This window comes from Trachemys scripta, chromosome 9, assembly GCF_013100865.1.
Source record: "Trachemys scripta elegans isolate TJP31775 chromosome 9, CAS_Tse_1.0, whole genome shotgun sequence".
NCBI classification, from domain to species: domain Eukaryota; kingdom Metazoa; phylum Chordata; order Testudines; family Emydidae; genus Trachemys; species Trachemys scripta.
In genome coordinates, this window is record NC_048306.1 from 104,838,393 (window position 1) to 104,860,728 (window position 22,336).

Here is a 22,336-nt window from a genome sequence, read left to right on the forward strand (position 1 = left end):
TTTGCCGCCGTCCTCACAGCGGGGTAAGTCGGCTGCGATACGTCTAATTCAGCTACGCTATTCACGTAGCTGAATTTGAGTATCTTAAATCGACTCCCCCCTGTAGTGTAGATGTACCCTAAGAGGAGGACAACAAAAGCAGAGACTAAAATATTTAAAATCACTAAATAAGCAACTAACATAACCTGAACTCAGCCTGTAACTAGGGCACAAACTACACTGGATACCCTGCTCGTGCCACTGTCCACGGGAGGGAGTGACGCTGTGCCATGGACCTGGGCTCCTGGCTTCCTAGAATGGCCTAGTTCCTCTGCCTCCAATGATCTATTTCCTGCCCCGTTTGCGGATGGTTTTTGGAGTTTCTGCTCTCTGTGCAGCTTGGGGCTCCTCCTCCTCCTCCTCGCTGCTCCTGCTCTCATTGTCCACCAGCTGGGAATGCCCCCTCTTACTCCTTCTTCTGCTTCTCTCGGCCCCTGCACCAAGGAGCTTCTTGGCAGATACAGTCCCAGGCCTTTTCTTCCTGCTCCGGGCTGCAGCACGCTTCTTTCGCTGCTTTCTCTGCTCATCTTCTCTCTGGCGAATTTTCATCAGCTTCTCAAAGCTTTTTTTGTTAGTGGTATTCACATCAAACCAGTCCTGGAGGGTTCAGAAAGCAGAGGGTTAGTACTGGGGGAGGAGATACAATGGGGGTGCCTGTCATGTTCCACTGCTGGGATCACCCACAGGGCAGGGATTAGCAGAGAAATGGGATCCGAGAATTAGGCTGGCCAGCACAGCGTTATTTTTACCAGTTGCTGGGCAGATTCCATCCTGCTCTCTGGGGGCTTACTGGATTCTGCAATGGGTTGGCTAATACTGCAGGATATGGAAGGTGCTGGCAAAATGAACAGAGTGGCAGCAGCATGGGACAAGGGCTAGGACTTGGCACTTTGAAGGGGGCAGGGCACCGCGCTCTTCTCACCTCAGCATGCACAGAGTTGATGTGATACTTGACCCCGCTCTCTGATATGAATTCCTTCTCACATAGGAGACACTTGTATTTCCCAGCCACAAAGTCTCCCTGCCACCAAAACAGAAAACACATCACCAGATGCCACCCTCCTCTCTGCCCAGTGACGCTGAAAGGCCCAGACCCTGCACCCAAGGCATGGCCAGACATGATCCAGTAGTGAGGAGACAGAGCACAAAATCCCTGAACTCATCCAAGAGGGTGCGCACTCAGGTCACAGCAGCACAGAAACTGATGCCCAAGTGTGCCCTGAGAGAATGAGGGTGGAACCAGCTCCAGCTACTCCCCAAGTAACCTCCATCACTGCTGGAGGCCTTGCAGGTCTCACACAGGGGGAGTGTATCTGGTAAAGGTGCTCTTGAAGCCATGAGATTGCAGGCAGGACAGTGACTCAGGTACAGGTGTAAAGGACATACAATCTTACTGCCTCACAGCACATTTGTGATGTAGATCCATTAATACTGGGGAGGCAGTCAGACACTGTGGAGAAGGGACTATTAAAGAGCATTGACAGACAAGGATCCAGCAGGCCAATGACTGATGTGCACGTATCTGGGGAACAATAACAGTGGGGTGCATGTATGAAAGAGACTGTATAGAAATGGTACAAACCAAGGTGCAGGTGCCAAGGTGAGATTTGAGTCCTGAGACACTGCCATATACAGACTCACAGCCCTGAAATGAGAGAAGGGCAACAGCTGTCAGCAAGACACAGTTGAGAAATCAGTTCCCCATGCACAGAAATGCTTTCTCCTCTGGGATGGTCCTTCCTTAGAAGGGAGAAAGCAAAGAAAGGATACACAGTTTGATAAGACCAGACATGACAGGGATGGGGAGAAGAGAGCCCTTTGCAAACAGATTTGTTTAAGACTCCAGTAAATGAAATAATTCCCACCTCTGGGCAAGTGTGCAAATCTCAGACAAAATAAAGAGACTCTAGCCAGCAATGAACTGCTGAGAGAGATGATGCCCATTCTACTAAACCCCCGAGTGAATTGATAGGGTTTGCATCATGCCCTGAAGGTCCACCAACCTGGGCTTTGTCAGAGAAAAGGGTGGGGGTAATTACCAAAGTCTAGGACTCTTCCTCCACATTCACAGATGGGGAAAGTACTGCAGCTGACCTCAATGGTCCCAGCTGTCATTGGGAAAGGGGCACCTCTATGACTAGACCCGGTAGTGCTTTGAATGCCAATCACACCACCTTGAATTGTGCTCACAAGGAAGCCAGTGCAGAATCTGGAGCACAGGGAGCAAAATGCTTCATGTGGAAAATGCTGGTGGGGCAGTGGCTGCTGCACTGGGTCATCTACAGAACATTATAATATTCCAGGGCATGTTGATGATAGAGCCTAAATAAACACAGCAAGGTCCATTGCATAGAAAGGGTTGTAGTGGGGCAGCCCCCTGTCCCAGTCGAGGAGGAGTTAAAGAGCTCCTCTGGGTTCAAACAAGCCCAACCTGTTGCACCTGTAATGCTTGTCAGTCCTGGAGAAGGGTGGGGAGAATACTGGCTCAGGCACGGTCTGTGGGTGGCTTTCAGGAGCAAAGAGAGCTAGTGCTGAACTCCTTAGCCCCAGGAAACAGGGTCTATCTGCTGGTGAAACGTAGAGAGCACCCTGAGCCCTCTGAAGAAACAGAGGGATCAGTTTTTCCTTACTTTTAAATTCAGCATCCTGGGACTCAGCCGTGGGTTGTTTGGACACACAAGGGATAAGGAGTCCAGACCTTTCTCCTAAGACTACTGGTCTTTGCTCTGCATGAGGCTGTGGGGACATGGCCCCTTTCATGGACCATGGAGGTATTTTCATTTTTCCTTTTGGACCACTCTAACCCCCTGGAAGAGCAGAGGCTCAAATCTGACCTAGCAGCCTCCCCATCATGATGGAGGAGTGGCTGGGCCAAACCCGAGTGGTGCTGTGTAAGTTCAGTATAAACCCTTCTCAAACTGCCATCATTCTACTGAGACAGCAATCAAAGGAGCTAACCATGCAGTTTATGTATCATGTGCTCTTTGGGGCACTTGAGTCCCATCAACAGTATTGTCCCACTTAGGAAACAGGGTGGGCAGTAGAGTTTTCTCACAGTACCACTTTCGTAGGGCTAGACGGGGACAGGGGACTAGGCACTCTGGGATAGAGGTACTTTGACTCGGATCTGTGCACAGCAGTGTGGACACCAGAACCCTAGGTTCAGAAAATCCTTAACCTAGGGTTAAAATGCAGTGTAGACGCTCAAGCCTAGGGTTCTTGACATGGGTCAGCTGACTCAAATCCCACTAACCCAAGGCTTACATTGCTGTGTAGACATACCACAAGGAGAAAGGATTACGAAACATAAGAAAATGATTCCCAGTTCTTAGCCTGGGTTAGCCATAAAGGACATTAATTGCTGTGTAGATAGCTGGCATGGGACAGCTGTGGGTGTCAGGCTGTCTCGGGCTGCAGGGCTGTTTCACTGCAGTGTAGACTTCTGGGCTTGAGCTGGACCCGAGGCTATAGGACCCTGCACAGTGGAAGGACCCTAGAAGTCTGCACTGCAATGAAACAGCCCCAGGAGCCCAAGTCAGCTGGCATGGGGCAGCCAAAGGTTTTTCTTTGCAAAGTAGACATACCCATAGATTTTGCTTATTACCACCAAAGACTCTTACGTAAATTAAGTTGTCATGGGATAAGGGGGAAGATCCTTTCATGGACTGAGAACTGGTTAAAAGACAGGGAACAAAGGGGTAGGAATAAATGGTAAATTTTCAGAATGGAGAGGTATAACTAGTGGTGTGCCCCAAAGGTCAGTCCTAGGACCAATCCTACTCAACTTATTCATAAATGATCTGGAGAAAGGGGTAAAAAGTGAGGTGGCAAAGTTTGCAGATGATACTTAACTGCTCAAGATAGTTAAGACCAAAGCAGACTGTGAAGAACTTCAAAAAGATCTCACAAAACTAAGTGATTGGGTAACAAAATGGCAAATGAAATTTAATATGAATAAATGTAAAGTAATGCACATTGGAAAAAAATAACCCCAACTATACATACAATATGATGGGGGCTAATTTAGCTACAACTAATCAGGAAAGAGATCTTGGGAGTCATCATGGATAGTTCTCTGAAGACGTCCACGCAGTGTGCAGCGGCAGTCAAAGAAGCAAACAGGATGTTAGGAATCATTAAAAAAGGGATAGAGAATAAGACTGAGAATATCTTATTGCCCTTATATAAATCCATGGTACGCTCACATCTTGAATACTGCATACAGATGTGGTGGTCTCATCTCAAAAAAGATATACTGGCACTTGAAAAGGTTCAGAGAAAGGCAATTAAAATGATTAAGGGTTTGGAATGGGTCCCATATGAGGAGAGGTTAAAGAGGCTAGGACTTTTCAGCTTGGAAAAGAGGAGACTAAGGGTACGTCTATACTTACCTCTGGGTTCGGCGGTAAGCAATCCATCTTCTGGGATCGATTTATCGCGTCTTGTCTAGATGCGATAAATCGATCCCGGAAGTGCTCGCCGTCGACACCTGCTCCGCGAGAGGAGTACGTGGAGTCGACGGGGGAGCCTGCCTGCCGCGTGTGGACCCGTGGTAAGTACCTTGTAGTTCAAACTAAGATACTTCGACTTCAGCTAAGTTATTCATGTAGCTGAAGTTGCGTATCTTAGTTTGAACTGGGGGGTTAGTGTGGACCAGCCCTAAGGGGGGATATGATAGAGGTTTATCAAATCATGAGTGGTGTGGAGAAAGTGAATAAGGAAAAGTTATTTACTTGTTCCCATAACATAAGAACTAGGGACCACCAAATGAAATTAATGGACAGCAGGTTTAAAACAAATAAAAGGAAGATCTTCTTCACACAGCGCACAATCAACCTATGGAACTCCTTGCCTGAGGAGGTTGTGAAGGCTAGGACTATAACAGAGTTTAAAAGAGAACTAGATAAATTCATGCAAGTTAAGTCCATTAATGGCTATTAGCCAGGATGGGTAAGGAATGGTGTCCCTAGCCTCTGTTTGTCAGAGGGTGGAGACGGATGGCAGGAGAGAGATCACTTGATCATTACCTGTTAGGTTCACTCCCTCTGGGGCACCTGGCATTAGCCACTGTCAGTAGACAGGATACTGGGCTGGATGGACCTTTGGTCTGACCCAGTATGGCAGTTATTAGGTTCTTATTATAGAAGCTTCTATTATTTTTTTAAACTTAAGACTGGAACTCATTTGTGTGTATTATGTTTATCACCTGCTTTATCCTTGTAAATAACTCGTTTCCTTTTCCTATATAATAAATCTTTAGATAGTTTATTATAGGATTGGCTACAAGCATAGTCTCTGGTGTGAGATCTAAAGTGCAACTGACCTGGAGTAAGTGACTGATCCTTTGGGACTGGAAGTAACCTGAACACTGCTGTGATCTTTGATGTAAGGGATCATCTATCACAAAGGTAAGCTTACCTGGGTGGCAAGACACATGGAAGTACCCAAAGGGACTGTCTGAGACTCCACTGTGAGGCTGTTATCGCGCTTGAGGAGTATACACTTGATAATTGGTTGGTGAAATCTAACTAATCTAATAAAACTCTCAACCAATTTGGGGTTTGTGTCCTGTTTCTTAACAGTCTGCCCTGAGGTTGGTACCCATGCTCTTGAGCCACTGCAAGAGAGCTTGACACGTATGTTATGTGATGGGGTAAATAACACTTCCGTGTTCACTTTCTCCACACCATTCAGGATTTTATAGACCTCTATGCTCTCCCTGCTCAGTCATCTCTTTTCCAAGCTGAATAGTCCCAGTCTTTTTAATCTCACATCTTACGGAAGTTGTTCCATACACCTAATCATGTTTGTTGCCCTTCTCTGTACTTTTTCCAATTCTAATACATCTTTTTTGAGATGGGTGACCAGCACTGCATGCAGAGTTCAAGGTGAGGGTGTACCATGTCTGTTTAATTACCAATCCCTTCCCTAACGGGCCCTAACATTCTTTGAGCATTTTTGACTGCTGCTGCACATTTTCAGTAGATGTTTTCAAAGAACTATTCATAATGACTCCAAGATTTCTGGAGTGGTAACAGCTAATTTAGACCCCATCCTTTTGTATGTATAGTTGGGATTATGTTATCTAATGTGCATTACTTTACATTTATCAACACTGAATTTCATCTGACATTTTCTTGCCCAGTTACTCAGTTTTGTGAGACCTCTTTGTAAACTGTTCACAATCAGCACTGGACTTAGCTATCTTGAGTAATTCTATAGTGTCTGCAAACTTTGCCACCTCACTGTTTACCCATTTTTCCAGATAATTTATGAATATATTAAACAGCACTGGTCCCAGTACAGATCCTTGGGGAACCTTGCTATTTATCTCTCTCCACTATGAAAACTGACCCTTTATTCCTATCCCTTGTTTCCTACCTTTTAACCAGTTACTTATCCATGAGAGGACCTTCCCTCTTACCCCATGACAGCTTAGTGAGGCAGGATTTCCATTTACAAAAGCTGTGTTGGCTATTCCCCAACATATCACGTTCATCTGTGTGTCTGATAATTCTGTTCCCTAATAGTTTCAACCAATTTGCCTGGTACCAAAGTTAGGCTCACCGGTCTATAATTGCAAGCCTTTTTAAAAATTAAGTGTCACATTAGCTATCCTCCAGTCAGAGGCTGATTTAAGTGATGGTTACATACCACAGTTAGTAGTTTTGCAATTTCATATTTAAGTTCCTTCAGAAATCTTGAGTGAATACAATCTGGTCCTCGTGATCAATTTGTTCCTAAACCTCTGGCACTTCAGCATTCCCTGAATGCTGCGAACCTCATGACAAATGTGGGCAAAACCTCATACTATAGGACAGCTCCCCCACACAACATATGCTTTAGTAATACTCCCAATGGAATATCACCTGTTATTTGTCATGAACCTCAGCCAGCTCACTGCCATTCAAGCCCCTACCTCAGACAGACACTGGGAAAGCAGGGATGTATAGTCTGGATCCAATGAAAAGACAGAGCTGTATGTTGTCAATATGATGATGGCACTATACCCAAACTGCATTTCTACCCACCAAGTGGCCTCAGATATAAGAGGGCTGAGAATACAACTCTCCAGGATTCCTCACTGGAGTCCTTGGGCATGGATGAGCATTTCCCAGCACTTTCCCAAGGATCTCTGACAGGGAAGTAGAGACATTTCTCTTCTATGAGGAGTCCCACAGTCCAGTCAGCCATGGGTATGATAATATTGTAGGATGCTGTCATACTGAAAAGAATCAGCATGGACATCTGGCCTTCACCCATCACTAACCAGAGAGACCAGTGCAGTGTCCATACTAAACCCAGACCTAAAGCACAGGCAACAACGATCTAGAAAATACCAGGGCTCTGCCTGCAGGCACAGCAGCTTCTCTAACCCCTCAATAGCCTTCCTCTGGAAAGTCCGGGTGGAGTTTGCAAAATTCTCAACAGTAAGTGATGGTTCCTAGGGAATGGACTAATGCCCACTCAGTTCTTACTCACCTTTGGAGAGACACTAACAGTGTCCACCAATGGACCCAATAGTTCCCCACTGGATTTTTCTAGCCATAACAACACAGGATCATCTCTCGAGAAGCAACCTAAATGTTTCCCAGGCACATCCAGAACCTCAGTGAGAAACTGACAGCTATTCACTCTGAGAGCAAGTAGTGTTTGATTCCTCCAGACACAGAGATGAACCTTGATTCTGACCTTGTGGAAGTCTCTCAACTCATTGCTGCAAAGCCTGGCCAGACTAAACTATTTTTCTCAGGTCCTCAGACTTGGTCTCTTCAGTGCTTTAGAAAGGACTGGCGGTTAGTTACCTGGTTTGGACAGTGGACCCTTCGGTACATCTTTATCTCCGATTTCCACTTGCACAACACATCCTGACTAAATGTGGGCAGTCCAGGCCGCGTGTATTTCAGCTGAGACAGAAGAATAGAGGCAGAATCTGAAGTTAGATGGCAGGATGGCTACACACAGGGTCAGGCATGCTACTCTTAAGTTTTAAGGCTGTTTCCCCACAGTAGACACTTCCCTTGTAGTAAACTTCCCTCCCAATCTAACAGTGAAACTCAATGAATAACCTTCCCCAGCACCACTGAGTGACTCTCCACAAGCTTGGCTAAGCCCCCACCGCACCTCACTCCTAGCATCCAAAATTTCCCCCAAACTCACACTGGAGTGATTCCTCCCACCCTCAGTTACATAAAAGAGTAGGACCTGGGCCCCTCTCCCTCACAGATTCACACAAATGTAGGCCTGAAAGGGATCTCAAGAGGTCATGTAGTCCATTCCCCTGTGCTGAGACAGGACCAAGTACCTTAACCATCTGGGACAGGTGTTTGTTTAATCTGTTCCTAAAAACCCCCAAGAGTGGGCATTCTACAACCTCCCTAGGTAACCTGTTCCAGTGCTTAACTATCCTTAGAGTTGCAAAGTTTTTCCTCATATCTAACCTGAATCTCCCTTGCTGCAAACTAAGCTGATTTCTTCTTGTCCTACGTTCAGTGGACATGGAGAATAACTGATCATCATTCTCTTTATACAATCTTTTTACATATTTAAAGATTGTTTTAATGTTGTCCTTCCACTCCCCAGCTATATTCATAGATTCTAAGGCCAGAAGGGACCACTCTGATCATCTAATTTGACCTCCTGTATAACACAGGTCATAGAACTTCTCTAAAATGATTCCTAGAGCAGATCTTTTAGAAAAACCATCCAATCTTGATTGAAAAATGGTCCGTGATGGAGAATCGACCATGACCCTTGGTGAATTGTTCCAACGGTTAATTACTCTCGTAGTTAAAAATCAACTCCCAGCCTTTGGATCACGTTATACTTTTCTCTGCTAGACTGAAAACCCCGTTATTAAATATCTGTTCCCCAAAGAAGGGCACTACACTAAGGGTTGGGTTCTCTAAACTAAACATGTTCAATTTTTTCAACCTTTCTTCACAAATCAGGTTTTCTAAACCTTTTTTTTGTTGTTGTCATTGTTCATCTCTGGGCTCTCTCCAATATGTTCAAATTTTTCTTAAAATGTGGTGCCCAAGACTGGACATATTCCAGCTGAGGCCTCACAAGTGCTAAGTAGATCAGAAAAGATTGTTACTTATCTGTGCCACAACTGCTGTTCTTCAAGATGTGGGTGGAGATATGTATTCCAATCAGGTGTGTAGGTACCCAGCGCACCAAAGTTGGAGAATTTTGCCATGGGGTGGCACTCACGCACTGTCATAACCCCTCCTATAGTTATAGAAGAGTGGCAGCACTCTGACCCCCTCAGTTCCTTTGCCCTGAAACCCCGCTGCAGACTCAGAAGGGACAGACGGTGGGTTGTAAAATACAAGTCTGCATCCATGTCTCAAAGAACAGTTAAGACACAGGTAAGTAACAGTCTTTTCTTCTTCAAGGGTGCAGACATATATTCCTCTCAGGTGACTCACAAGCAGTTCAGCAAGAGGTGGAGCTCAGAGTCTATTTAAACAGTGACTGCAGAACTGTTTTACCAAAGTTTGCATCAGATCTTGATGCCAGGGTGATAGCATAATGTCTAACAAAAGTATGAATAGAAGACCTTGTTGCAGCCCTGCAAATATCCAATGTGGAGACATTGCTAAGAAATGCATTGATGTCACTTGAGCTCCTGTTGGATAAGACTGTAATGACTAAGCTGGCATCATCTGAGCAATTCCATAAGCCAAGGAAATACAGTTATACAGTTATCCACTTGGAAAAAGTCTGAGCGGAGACTAGTTATCCTTCCGTCTGCTCAGCACAGAGTCAAAACAACATACCAAGTGGCTTATCCTTTTCTAAATAGAATGATAAGCACCGTCTGACATCTAAGGTATGTACATGTTGCTCCTTCACAGTTGAACATGGTTTGGGAAAAAATATAGGTAAGCAAATAACCCAATTAAGGTGAAACAGATACCACTTTGGACAAAAATGTTGAGTGCGATCTTAAAGACACCTTGTCCTTGAAGAATTGAGGGTCTGGAGGATCTGCCATTAAAGCTTGTGTATTGCTGATTTTTCTTGAGGATGTTATAGTCATAAAGAAGGCCTCTTCCGGAAGAGGAGAGCCAATGAGCAGGTTATCAGCTCAAATGATGGACCCATCAGTGCTGCCACCACCATATTAAGTTCCCATAATGGCACCATTTCCTTCACTGGTGGAAAAAGGCGAACAATACCTTTAAAAAACTTCATCATCATAGGGTCTGAGAATATTGACCTTCCTTGGATGGGAGGATGGAAAGCTGAGATTGCAACCAAATGATTTTGCAGGGAGCTAAGAGCTAGGCCTGAGAGTACAGAGTTGCTTGCAAGTATCAGGGGGTAGCCGTGTTAGTCTGTATCTACAAAAACAACAAAGAGTCTGGTGGCACCTTAAAGACTAACAGATTTATTTGGGCATAAGCTTTCGTGAGTAAAAACCTCACTTCTTCGGATGCATAGAGTGAAAGCTACAGATGCAGGCATTATATACTGACACATGGAGAGCAGGGAGTTACTTCACAAGTGGAGAACCAGTGTTGACGAGGCCAATTCAATCAGGGTGGATGTAGTCCACTCCCAATAATAGATGAGGAGGTGTCAATTCCAGGAGAGGAAAAGCTGCTTCTGTAGTGAGCCAGCCACTCCCAATCCCTATTCAAGCCCAGATTAATGGTGTTGAATTTGCAAATGAATTTTAGTTCTGCTGTTTCTCTTTGAAGTCTGTTACTGAAGTTTTTTTGTTCAATGACAGTGACTTTTAAATCTGTGATAGAATGACCAGGGAGATTGAAGTGTTCACTTACTGGCTTGTGTATGTTACCATTCCTGATGTCCGATTTGTGTCCATTTATTCTTTTGCGGAGGGACTGTCCAGTTTGGCCAATGTACATGGCAGAGGGGCATTGCTGGCACATGATGGCATATATGACATTAGTGGATGTGCAGGTGAATGAGCCCCTGATGGTGTGGCTGATGTGGTTGGGTCCTCTGATGCTGTTGCCAGAGTAGATATGGGGACAGAGTAGGCAACGAGGTTGCTTGCAAATCCTTAAATGAACAAACTCTCAATCGTTTTGTTTTAGAATATAAATTGACCATCAGAAGCTAAGTCTTCCACACTCTGTTGGATAACTGGTGCTATTCCTGAATTCTGCAACATGGTGCTCTTCTTATTGTGAACACTGAAGTAAATACTTTGATAGCCATAACAGCTATGTCCAGGACCAATAGAAAATAGGTCTTAACAACCAGGTGGCCCTCCGCAACAAATGCCTTGAACTCCTCTTGAAAGGATTTGGTAATTTGTCTGTGAACTTGGCTACAGAGTCACAGTTCATAAAATTATATTTGGATAGCAGTGCCTGCTGGTTTGCAATTTACATTTTTAAGGAGGAAGTTGAATAAATCTTTCTGCCCAAGAGACCAAACCTCTTTACCTCTGTCCTGGGGCATGGACTTGTACCTCCCTTGATGCGACCTCTCATTGGTTGCTGTCACAACAAGCAAGTTAAGAGCAGGATGTGAATAAAAATACTTGAATCCCTGCATAGGGACATAACACTTGCTCTCATACTTTGCCATAGACGTCAAAGAGTGTTCCACAAGGCCATGGCAGATTGCCACTGTGCTTTGCTAATAGGGAGAGCTACTCTCCCTGGGGTTGAGGACGAAAGAATGTCCACTAACTTGTCAAGTATCAGAGGGGAGCCGGGTTAGTCTGAATCTGTAAAAAGCAACAGAGGGTCCTGTGGCACCTTTAAGACTAACGGAAGTATTGGAGCATAAGTGTTTTCCTGCACCAATTCAGCCTTATACACCCAAGGCAGAAGCCAATTGTCTAAGAAGCTCCTGATGTGCCCAAAAGTCCTCAGGCACTGGAAAGGAAGCATCCGGTACTCAGGTGTCATCTGGTGATGAGGACTAAGGAAGGGGGTTCACTGGCCTTTCAGTGCAGTACCAGATCCTGTGCATATGTCTGAGGTTGCACATGTTCTGAGGTGTCATCCTCCACCTGAATTTGAACCTGGGCAGCTGGCACTAATGACTGTCAGAAGATGGGATACTGAGCTAGATGGACCTTTGGTGTGACCCAGTATGGCTGTTCTTATGTAGGTGGCTGGAGAGGTGATGCCATGAATTTGTTGGGTAATCTTGCTCTGGAGTGGGTTGAAGATTGGGAGCTTAAGGAACAAGGAACATCCCATGGACTCCCTGCACGATGGAGATGGGTAAGGAATCAGTGGCCAGTAAACAGTGAGCCAAGAGCCCCTTTCTCTGCAGCAGGAAAAGTCCTGGTCGGTATCAGCAGGAGGTCTGGGCTGTCCCTAGACTTGCATTTGAAAGACAAAGGAGTGGGGAGGACGACGACCTTGAACTTGACCTAGATGAATACCCAGAATCATCCAGAGTTAATGGGGGAGCAACCCCCAAGGGGCATGTCACCATCCAGCCTCCTTGGTCCAACATGGTGGTAACATCAATCCCGAGGCCGGTAAATAAGTTGGTGCTCTGAAGATTGGCAGAGGCAATGCACTCTCTCTTGGTACCGATGCCAAAAGACACATTGATGCTGGGATCAGTACCGATCCTCATGACATGGTTTGAATCACGATCACCATTGGATCCGAAGCTGACTGCTCTGCCAATGAATCCCTCGGGACCGGTGAAGGTGCCAGCCTCAACTGTGTACTCAGAACAATATGCAGTGCTGGCATCTGGGACACCTGTGTAATTAACCCCAATGATGGGGTCATTACTTAGGAAGTCGCAGCAGCTGAATGTTCCTAGATAACTGGAGAATCAGGAACCAAAAGGCATAGCAGATCTGATCCTGCCTGGTACACCAGAGGCGTGGAGACTGTCCGTGTCAATGCCGTCACTACTGGACTCAATGGACGATGCCAGAGTTAACGGTACAGCCTCAAGTTGATGTTGCCTGGTACCAGAGGGCAGGAAGAAGGCCCAGTTCCACCACACATACCTGAAGAGTCATGGTGCCAGTCTGCACTGATTCTGGCAAAGGAAGATGACACTCCCCGAAATCTGGAGTGACTACAGTCTGTTTTATTGATCCTTTTTCTCGGTGAGCCTGAGTAACAGTCAACAATCCCTCTTCCTCAGAGTCCGGACAAGGAACATCGGCTCATTGTGGCTCTAATGACATCTGAGGAGCCGGTACTATTTCTGGTGCTGACGCAGGCCTCCTGGACTGCCCCATCAGGTGCTGCTTGAGTCTCAAGTCCCTTGCCACTTGTGTTCTTTTCTTAAAGACTTGCAGACGAAGCACCTCTCCCAACACAATAAACATTGTGTGTGGGGAATCACTATTAGGAATAGCCACCCCACGCGAAAGACAGTGCTTGAATCCTGATGAAGGCATTCCACCAAAAAAACAAAGCTATTTAACCTAACTCACTAGTCTAAGGTACTACTAGCTAACGAACTACTGTAATTATTTACAACTATTTACAACTCGCTTACAGACAACCCCCCAACCTGAAGCAAATACTCACCAGCAACTACACATCACACCACAGAAACATCAACCCAGGAACCAATCCCTGTCTCCATATCTACTCTGGCGACACCATCAGAGGACCCAACCACATCAGCCACACCATCAAGGGCTCATTCACCGGCACATCCACTAATGTTATATATGCCATCAGTTGGCCCGGTCAACACTGGTTCTTCACTTGCGAAGTAATTCCCTGCTCTCCATGTGTCAGTATATAATGCCTGCATCTGTAACTTTCACTCTATGCATCCGAAGAAGTGAGGTTTTTACCCACGAAAGCTTATGCCCAAATAAATCTGTTAGTCTTTAAGGTGCCACCAGACTCCTTGTTGTATTTACAACTAAATCTCAGAAGACTGAGGTACGAAAATCAATGTGAAGAAACACCACACTGAGCGCCCTGACTAGCTCTGGGCAGTGAGAAGGAAATTATGGGGCTCAGAGAAGCGCCACCCTTATATAGCCATGGCAGGGGCTATGAGGGAAGAGCATGAGTGCCACTCCTAGGGTACTGCTAGGCAATATTCTCTGATTTCAGTGCGCTGGGCATACACACACTTCTTAGAGTAGTTGCAGACATGTATTCCAAAGAACAGTTACCTCCCATGTTTTACATGGATGTGGTAACAGTAGTCTTCTAAGAATATCTGCATTTTTTTTTTTAAGTGCATCACACTGATGACTGATGTTCAATCTGTGATCCACTATAATCCCCAAATCCTCTTCAGCAGTACTACTGCCTAGCCAGGCATACCCCATTTTATATTGTGTCATAAATCAGCTCTTTCCGCACCCAATCAGGTACTATTGGCCCATTGCCTGGAACCAGAAAGCACTATACAGTGCCATCTCCTAGGGGCCAGTGCAGGATTCTTCTACTGTGCAAGACTTGTTACCAATACAGTCCCCACCTAAAGCCTTATACCTTCCGATCATCTGGGACTAGGTCCTGTAAAACCTTCTTCTTAGGCCACTCCTTGGCCAGCTCTTCATTAGCTAGCTCGTGAAGGTAATAGACTGCCACCTTAGCAGATTTCCTCTGGACTCTGCCTGCATTACTGGGCTCCAGGGTAATTTCCTTCAGGCTCTCAGGCCTCCCTTCTTCATGGAGGAAAGTGACCTGCAAGGAAAGGCCAATAGGGTGAGCCCTAGTCATCAGATTCCACTTAGACCACACTAGAATGATCCATCAAGGTCCTTCAGACCCAGGCCAAAATGCCCTATCCCAGTCACTTCCCCTCAAAAAACTCAGGCACAAGAGTACCCTGGGGCAGGAAAAGACGTGAGATCCATGTATCAGGGCAGTTGTGGGAAGAGAGCTCTCTGCCCAGACACGACAAGGCTTGAGAGCACCTGGGCTCAAAAAGTAACCAGAGATATGTGCCTTGGATGGGCTGAGGCACCCCACTCCCATCTCTAATGAATGTAACATGCATTCTAGTTCCTGACGGATCTCAAATCTGGAGGAGAAAAAGAGCAACAAGCAGCTCTCACAGGCATCAAACATGCCAGCACCATACCCCCATGGAGGAGGGTGAGGGGAGCTGGGGAAGGGTTTGCTGCCATCCAGACTACTTACGTATCAAGCTCTGTCCTAGCTGCAGAAGTCTCAGTCACCAGGGGAGCATCGCATGTTCCCCTCCCAGATGAAAAGGGATCAGGAAGAAGTATTCTACTAGAAAGGCAGGAGGCGGCTGCAAGCCCCTACCACACTGTGGAGCATGAAACAGACAGGAGTAGGCTCTCCAGTGTACAGGGGGCCCAGGAAGACCAAAATCAATTGTCCAAAGTGGGCAAATGAAAGAGTGGTTTGGAGAAAGAGAGGTCACCACCCATAGCTCCTTTTCCCGATAACAATGGCAACTCATACTTACCGGCCCATGCTCAGACCTAAGGTGATAAACAAGCCCTGCCTTTGACTTGTATGCTTTCCCACAGTGACGACATTTCATGGCCATTTTCTCCAACTCAGAGGCCTCCTTCCCACACTTTTTCATATGGTACAGGTATCCCATTATGCTGGTGAAGCTGCCTGTACACCCCTGTCAGTACAGAAGAGAAGAGCATGGAGCCAGAGCTCTGGCACACGTGGCAGACCCCATCCCTGGCTGGCAAAGAACAGAAATAACCCTATTGAATCTGAAGAAGCCAATGGTCCATCCAGGCTGGGCTGATTGCTCTCTAGCAGCTGCCAGCCTCAGATGTTGCTCAAAACCCCCATAATGCACATCACTGTGTCATACTGTCCTGGGGAAAGCATTCATGGCTGGATGAAGGAGCCCATTGGTCACTGTTTTCCCTCTTTGCCTCACTGCAGATGCCACCCTTTTAAAGCTACGGAGCTAGGTAACTACTTGGCAGCTGCAGAACATTACAGATGTTCAAAGGGGCAAGAAACCCTCCAATGGCAGTGACCACATGAAGAGATACCAATATTTATGGCACTGTGGAGAACTGGGAAGTGATCACAGCAACGAAGTACAGCTGCCAAAATGAAGTGCTTGGGGACTAGAGGCATCCTACACAATAAATACAGAATACCCACATTAGACCAGTCAGTGGCTTGCTTCAATACCCCCTACCAGTGAGCTCCATGGAGTAATTGTGTGCTACATAAACACACATTTACTTTTGTCCATTTGAAATTTTCATCTTACAGTGTAACCCCCACACCTCCTGGGTGTGGTGCTCTGTCCCCTCCAGTGGCACCGAGGCCACTTAGAGAGAGATTAATGAGTCTGCTCTACAGCCTTAGCCAACAGCTCTATGGCTTTTAGTTCATGCAGTAGAGGCTCATGCACTAAGCGCCAGAGGTCCCAGGTTTGATCCTGCCCATCGACGACCGGGGTCTGTCAGCATTACAACAGCACCCTCCCATTCTGTTCGATAGGGCAGGATAGAGCATGGTCAGCCCCATCCACACAATCCATTGCTCTAAATACCTCTCACACCTCCCTGAACTCTTCCAAATGAAGCAGCCTCATGACCAGATTTTGCCTGTCGCTACAGCCTATTTACGCCATTCCATCCCGTAGGGTACCACTTGTGTAAAGGAGTTCCTCAGAACAGCCCCATGCCACGCTCTCGCACAGCTATTCGATCAGGGCAAGGAGCGGGTCTGCAGCACAATGCACTCTGGCTATTCTGCACCAGGCAACAAGCCTCAGGCAGCCGTGCAAGACTGCCGTAACTCGGAGCTAGGCAGTGGCAGGTACTCAAGACCGACCCAAAATTCAGAGGGTGCACAGGTGGAATAAAGCCACGATATACCACACCTTCCAAGAGGGACAGCACAGAATCTGGCCTGAGTCCTTAATTCCTCTTTGGATAGTGAATTCCTCTTTGGATGGCAGATGAAATTCAATGTTGATAAATGCAAAGTAATGTACATTGGAAAACATAATTCCAACTATACATGTAAAATGATGGGGTCTAAATTAGCTTTTACTACTCAAGAAAGATCTTGGAGTCATTGTGGATAGTTCTCTGAAAATATCCACTCAATGTGCAGCAGCAGTCTGCGAACAGAATGTTGGAAATCATTAAGAAAGGGATAGATAAGACAGAAAATATCATATTGCCTCTATATAAATCCATGGTACGCCCACATCTTGAATACTGCATGCAGATGTGGTTGCCCCATCTCAAAAGAGATATATTGGACTTGGAAAAGGTTCAGAAAAGGGCAACAAAAATTATTAGGGGTATGGAACGGCTGCCGTATGAGGAGAGATTAATAAGACTGGGACTTTTCAGCTTGGAAAAGAGGAGTCTAAGGGGGGATATGATAGAGGTCTATAAAATCATGACTGGTGTTGAGAAAGTAAATAAGGAAGTGTTATTTACTCCTTCTCATAACACAAGAACTAGGGGGCCACCAAATGAAATTAATAGGAAGCAGGTTTAAAACAAACAAAAGGAAGTATTTTTTCCACCCAACGCACAGTCAACCTGTGGAACTCCTTGCCTGAGGATGCTGTGAAGGCCAAGGCTATAACAGGGTTCAAAAATGAACGAGAAATTCACGGAGGATGGGTCCATCAATGGCTATTAGCCAGGATGGGCAAAGATGGTGTCCCTAGCCTCTGTTTGCCAAAAGCTGGGAATGGGCGACGGGATGGATCACTTGATGATTACCTGTTCTGTTCATTCCCTCTAGGGCATGTGGCATTGTCCACTGTCGGAAGACAGGATACTGGGCTAGATGGACCTTTGACCTGACCCAGTATGGCCGTTCTTATGGTACCCTCCTTTCAGCCCCACTATAAATAGCTGCCAAATCTTTTTTGTTACCCTTCCTTGGGATTTTACTGTTTTGTTTTAAAATGTCTGTTTTGTCTTTTCTGAGATAAAATGACGAACACCAAATGCAGAATCTTAGGTGTGGACACACTGATGACAGCACAAATATTAGATGTTTGTACCCTTCCATCCTGCTGTGAAATCAGTGCATGAGAAGTACTAAACTGAGGCCTTGTAAACTGAAACCCTCTTTCTGTAGAGCAGCTACAGCTTGGGCAAAAAGCTTGTGTACATTGTCTCCTGCCAATTTCTCTCAGCCCTTACCCAGACAGTCCACCCAGAGGCAAGAGGGGCTGTCAATCTATATTCATTCAGTTATTGACCTCATTCAGATTGTAGAGGTGGGCTGGGCAATCTGTGGTGAAGTACACACCTGTTCACTGAGAATGGAGCTGTGGCCAAAGTTTATCCAAGCCATAGTACTTCCTAAGTATCTTACTCGCTCTTTTGATCACTGCTGCACATTAAGCAGATGTTTGTTCTTTTCACAATTACCTCTATATCTTCAGTTTTCAATAGATTAATAGAATTTAAGGCCAGAAGGAATCATGATGATCATGTAGTCTGACCCGCACAACATATGCCAGAGATGTTCATGCAGAAATACCTACATCAAGCCCTTTAATTTGGGTTGAACTACAGCCCACCAGAATCGATCACATCCCTAGGTAAGAGGTTACAATAGTTCAGCGAGTGCAGAGCATTTAAATCATTCCTTCTAAACGTATGTCACCTTACATCTGTCTATTTTAATCCCTTCTGCCATTGTGCTGTCCACCCAGTTACCTAACAGCATTAGGTTCTTCTGAAGAGGCCCATTGTCTTAAAACCATAACCAGAGCTTTGGCACAAGTCCCACTGACTGGCTCTTGTAAGTGAGTCCAGCAGACATCATGCAGTGCTCTAAACTCTGGCAAAGGATGCTGCTTCATTTGGGATGCAAGATACTGCAGCTCACCTCCCTCATACACTTTAGCTTTCCCATTCGCTTCAGCACCTTCCGGAGGCGGTCTCGTTCACACGGCTCATCTAATTCACCTCCCTCTTTCACAACTGGCTAAAAGCAAAGCAGAGAGAAAAAAAGGTGAGCACAGGGCCCTCAGCACTCTGTAATTCTACATTCTGGGAATTTGCTCCATAATCCAGCTCCGTAATCTAAGCACTTTCTAAATCTATGGCTGTGTAGGAAACCTTCCAAAAATGACCTGAATGTATCTGATGAAGCGATCTCTGCTTAAGTCTGCGGACAACTGAATAGCTTTAAGAGGAATCAACTGTTCCATTCATCCCAATGGGATGATATCTATTTCATAGGTGATCATTTTAACATCCAACTAAAGGCCCCCACCCTGATGAAAAGCCAAGCCAACCTACAGCTGCTGGGAAGAGGAGTATATATGAGGACCTTATAAGGGTGCTATCTGGTTGGGGATCCATTTCTCATATCAGCCTCTGACTCCCAGGTATCGGGTACATTTCAAGTTGCCCAGCTCCCTCTGCCCTCCAGAGAGGAGGAGCATTCTCTTTCTGCTATTCCCATCCTGTGAGTTAAGGGGCAGGGGAGGCCTCTGTTACTCTGCATGCCTGCAATCTCCCCTCCCTTTTCTTCCATTGTGTCCCCTCCTTCCTTGTGAATAACTTCTGCTGTCTCAGCTGCTGCTCAGAGCTTCTCAAGCAGTAGCAGCATGAAAGTGATACAATTCTTGTTCGTCTCACTGCTGTCCTCAGGGTTCCAAACAGCAGTAACACAACAGACAGTTTTGTTGGCAAACTCTGCAGCACAGATGGACAGCCCTGCATCAGTTATTTATTCTATTAGATACCGTGGTTATAAACACTATATAAAAAGCAATGAGGGATGAATTCACCAAGCTTAGAAACTCTCTCCCACTCTTCTGAGTGACATCTCCCAAAGGGTCTCACTCTTCACTGCCAGACCTAGAGACAGAGGCTTCTTAAAGGTGACTAAAGGTAGAAAATGGGTTATGCCCTTTGTGTATCTTTATGCAGGATAAAGGAGGACTGAGAAAATGTCAGGATCTCAACTAGTCTGCTCTGTAATTGCTGTCTGACTCTGATCAGTATTTTACAAAATCTCCCAGTCCTTGGGGTGAGAAGTATAGAGTCTTTAATAATCAGATCATTTCTTCTGACTTTTTTTTTTTTAAACAGAGTATTTGATAAATGTTAATAACAAATACACACGCGAGTGTTTTAAAGAGTCTAAATAGAAAGGCCTTCCCAACTTTCAGTTGTCACATGCCTAGCATTTCTGACATCATAATGCTACTAGTTTTCCAAGTATTCAATCTTTCAGGAAAAACTGGTTAGATAAGACCTGAACTTTTAAAGGTAGAAAATGTTTGACAAACCACCACCTTTCAGTCTCTTTGTGCATCAAGGGAGCAACAAAGGGCTGTCTAGCCTGGAAGGTCAGGGCTTCTGCTAGACGTACAATATCAACGTTACCAGGTTGTTGTGATCTGCCATGATGTGGTATTTCATTCCTGCCAAAGACCTGAGCTGTTTTCCACAGTGATGACATGTGAACATCTCCTACAAGTAAAACAAGAGTGCAGACTGCATTAACACAAACCTCAGATATTGGGTGACTGTTTAGGAGAAATGGGGCAGCAGGCAGGAAGAAAACCTTGTATGGGTCAGATAACTGCACAGTGAGAAAAACCCACCGTGCATTTGGAAGTCAATGAACACACTTTACAGGGGTATAAAGACGAGAGAAAGAGACAGGGTAAGAAAAAGAGAATGGATAGGTCTCTGCCCACTTTCCTAAAACCACAAGTAACGCTGATAGGAAGGAGCAGTTGACTACACTGATTTACAGACAGACAAATGGATACCTCACACATTAACGTGATAGAAGGAAATGGTGTGGTTCTTGTTGGTCTGAAGGTTGTGTACCCGCTGGCAGGTACTGCAGTCATTAAGCTGGGAAAAAGGGAATAGGAGATGGTGCTATTCTGTCTCTCTCACCTGTCTGCAATTCGCCATATGTTTCTTCAGTCCCTCTACAGTCTTCCTGACCACAGCTCTGCATGTTGGACAGGTAACTCTGCCCTTATTTAGGATCTCCAGGTACCACTGTTCCTCCACACTGCCTGTCAGATCAATGGAGGCAGAAGAGGAAGAAAATCAAAAACAAAATGAAACACAACATAGGTTTTCTCTAGCTTTGGCAGAAGGGCTTTTCTTTAAGTTAATGGTTTAATTGCATTGCTGGGGAACAAATTCCCCATTCTACTAACTAAAGGGGGGTGAAGGAATGAGGATTTCTATGTGATTTTACTGTACATTAATAAATGGCTTTGCTACTTCATGCAAACATGGAATTGCTCCAGAAGACCATGCCACACAACAGGCAAAGAAAAGCATACAAACAGGTGTGGCCTCCAGTCCCTGGCCCCTTTCTGAGAATTAGCAGAAGTTTCAGCTCCAAGGATTCTCTGGCCTGAAAATGGTTTCAGAGAATGAAAGCCAGAACTGGTATCCTTACAGCAATGTGCTCCAATACAGTTCCTCCTTATCTGTAACTCTAAAAGGTGTCCCTTTGAGACAGGGGGGAGGCTGATGTGACTCAGACCATTAGATGGACCACTGGTCTGCCCCAATATGGCCGTTCTTATGTTCTTAATTATAAGGCCTTCTGAATAGGAGCTGGGAGTTGAGTGGGTGTAGTAGACGACTCCACTGGTCACTCCGCTGATTGTAACAAAGGCCGAACGTTATATGGTCCAACATTCTAGAACAAGGGTAACAGAGTCCTGCGGCACCTTTAAGACTAACAGATGTATTGGAGCATAAGCTTTCGTGGGTGAATACCCAATTTATCAGATGCACGTCTGACAAAGTGGGTATTCACCCACGAAAGCTTATGCTCCAATACATCTGTTAGTCTTAAAGGTGCCACAGGACTCTCTGTTGCTTTTTACACATCCAGACTAACACGGCTACCCCTCTGATACTAGAACAAGGGTGTTACTGTATGGCTACAGACGGGGTTGCTTGAGCCTCTGGCTATCAGGCTATGGCATGGGGTGATTTGTAGTAATGCCTTCATTCTGCTGAGTGAAAGAAATATGAAATACTATTAGTCTGTTAGTCTATAAGGTACCACAGCACTCTCTGCTGCTTTTACAGATCCAGACTAACACGGCTACCCCTCTGATACTTGAATATTTTACTGTCATCTAGGCTGAAACCAGCTTGATGTATTTTTGCACAATTCAAGAAGTGATTCCCTCCCCAGGCACCATTGAACGTGCATTGCTAGTACAAAGTCTAAATTTCCACGCATTAGAAAGGGAGCATTACCATAGAATAGGTTTAAATGGCAGAAAGTGGTAAAGAGCAACATGCTGCAACCACCATCATTAGATATTCCTACAATGCCATCGGGTCCAAATGACAATGGTATCCACACTCCTTTGCCAAAAGCAAAGTGACTGAGATCATAGAAATACATTA

The 22,336-nt window shown here is 45.5% G+C and overlaps 1 protein-coding gene across 4 annotated transcripts in view; it reads right to left on the minus strand.

Moving 5' to 3' along the window:
• Positions 1–22,336, minus strand: part of ZNF512 (zinc finger protein 512) — a 51,325-nt gene continuing 28,989 nt past the window's right edge. The window contains exons 7-15 of one of the 4 annotated variants that reach the window (XM_034781657.1): positions 20,846–20,970; positions 20,321–20,407; positions 18,810–18,908; positions 15,424–15,591; positions 14,475–14,669; positions 7,845–7,946; positions 1,622–1,684; positions 962–1,060; positions 1–636 (exon numbers count right to left, since the gene is read on the minus strand). In XM_034781657.1, coding sequence (XP_034637548.1) covers positions 325–636; positions 962–1,060; positions 1,622–1,684; positions 7,845–7,946; positions 14,475–14,669; positions 15,424–15,591; positions 18,810–18,908; positions 20,321–20,407; positions 20,846–20,970 — 1,250 coding nt within the window. In that variant the 3' untranslated portion in view covers positions 1–324. Of the gene's footprint in view, positions 637–961; positions 1,061–1,621; positions 1,685–7,844; positions 7,947–14,474; positions 14,670–15,423; positions 15,592–18,809; positions 18,909–20,306; positions 20,408–20,845; positions 20,971–22,336 lie in introns of all 4 variants that reach the window. The other 3 variants (XM_034781660.1, XM_034781658.1, XM_034781659.1) reach the window with 3 other exon arrangements.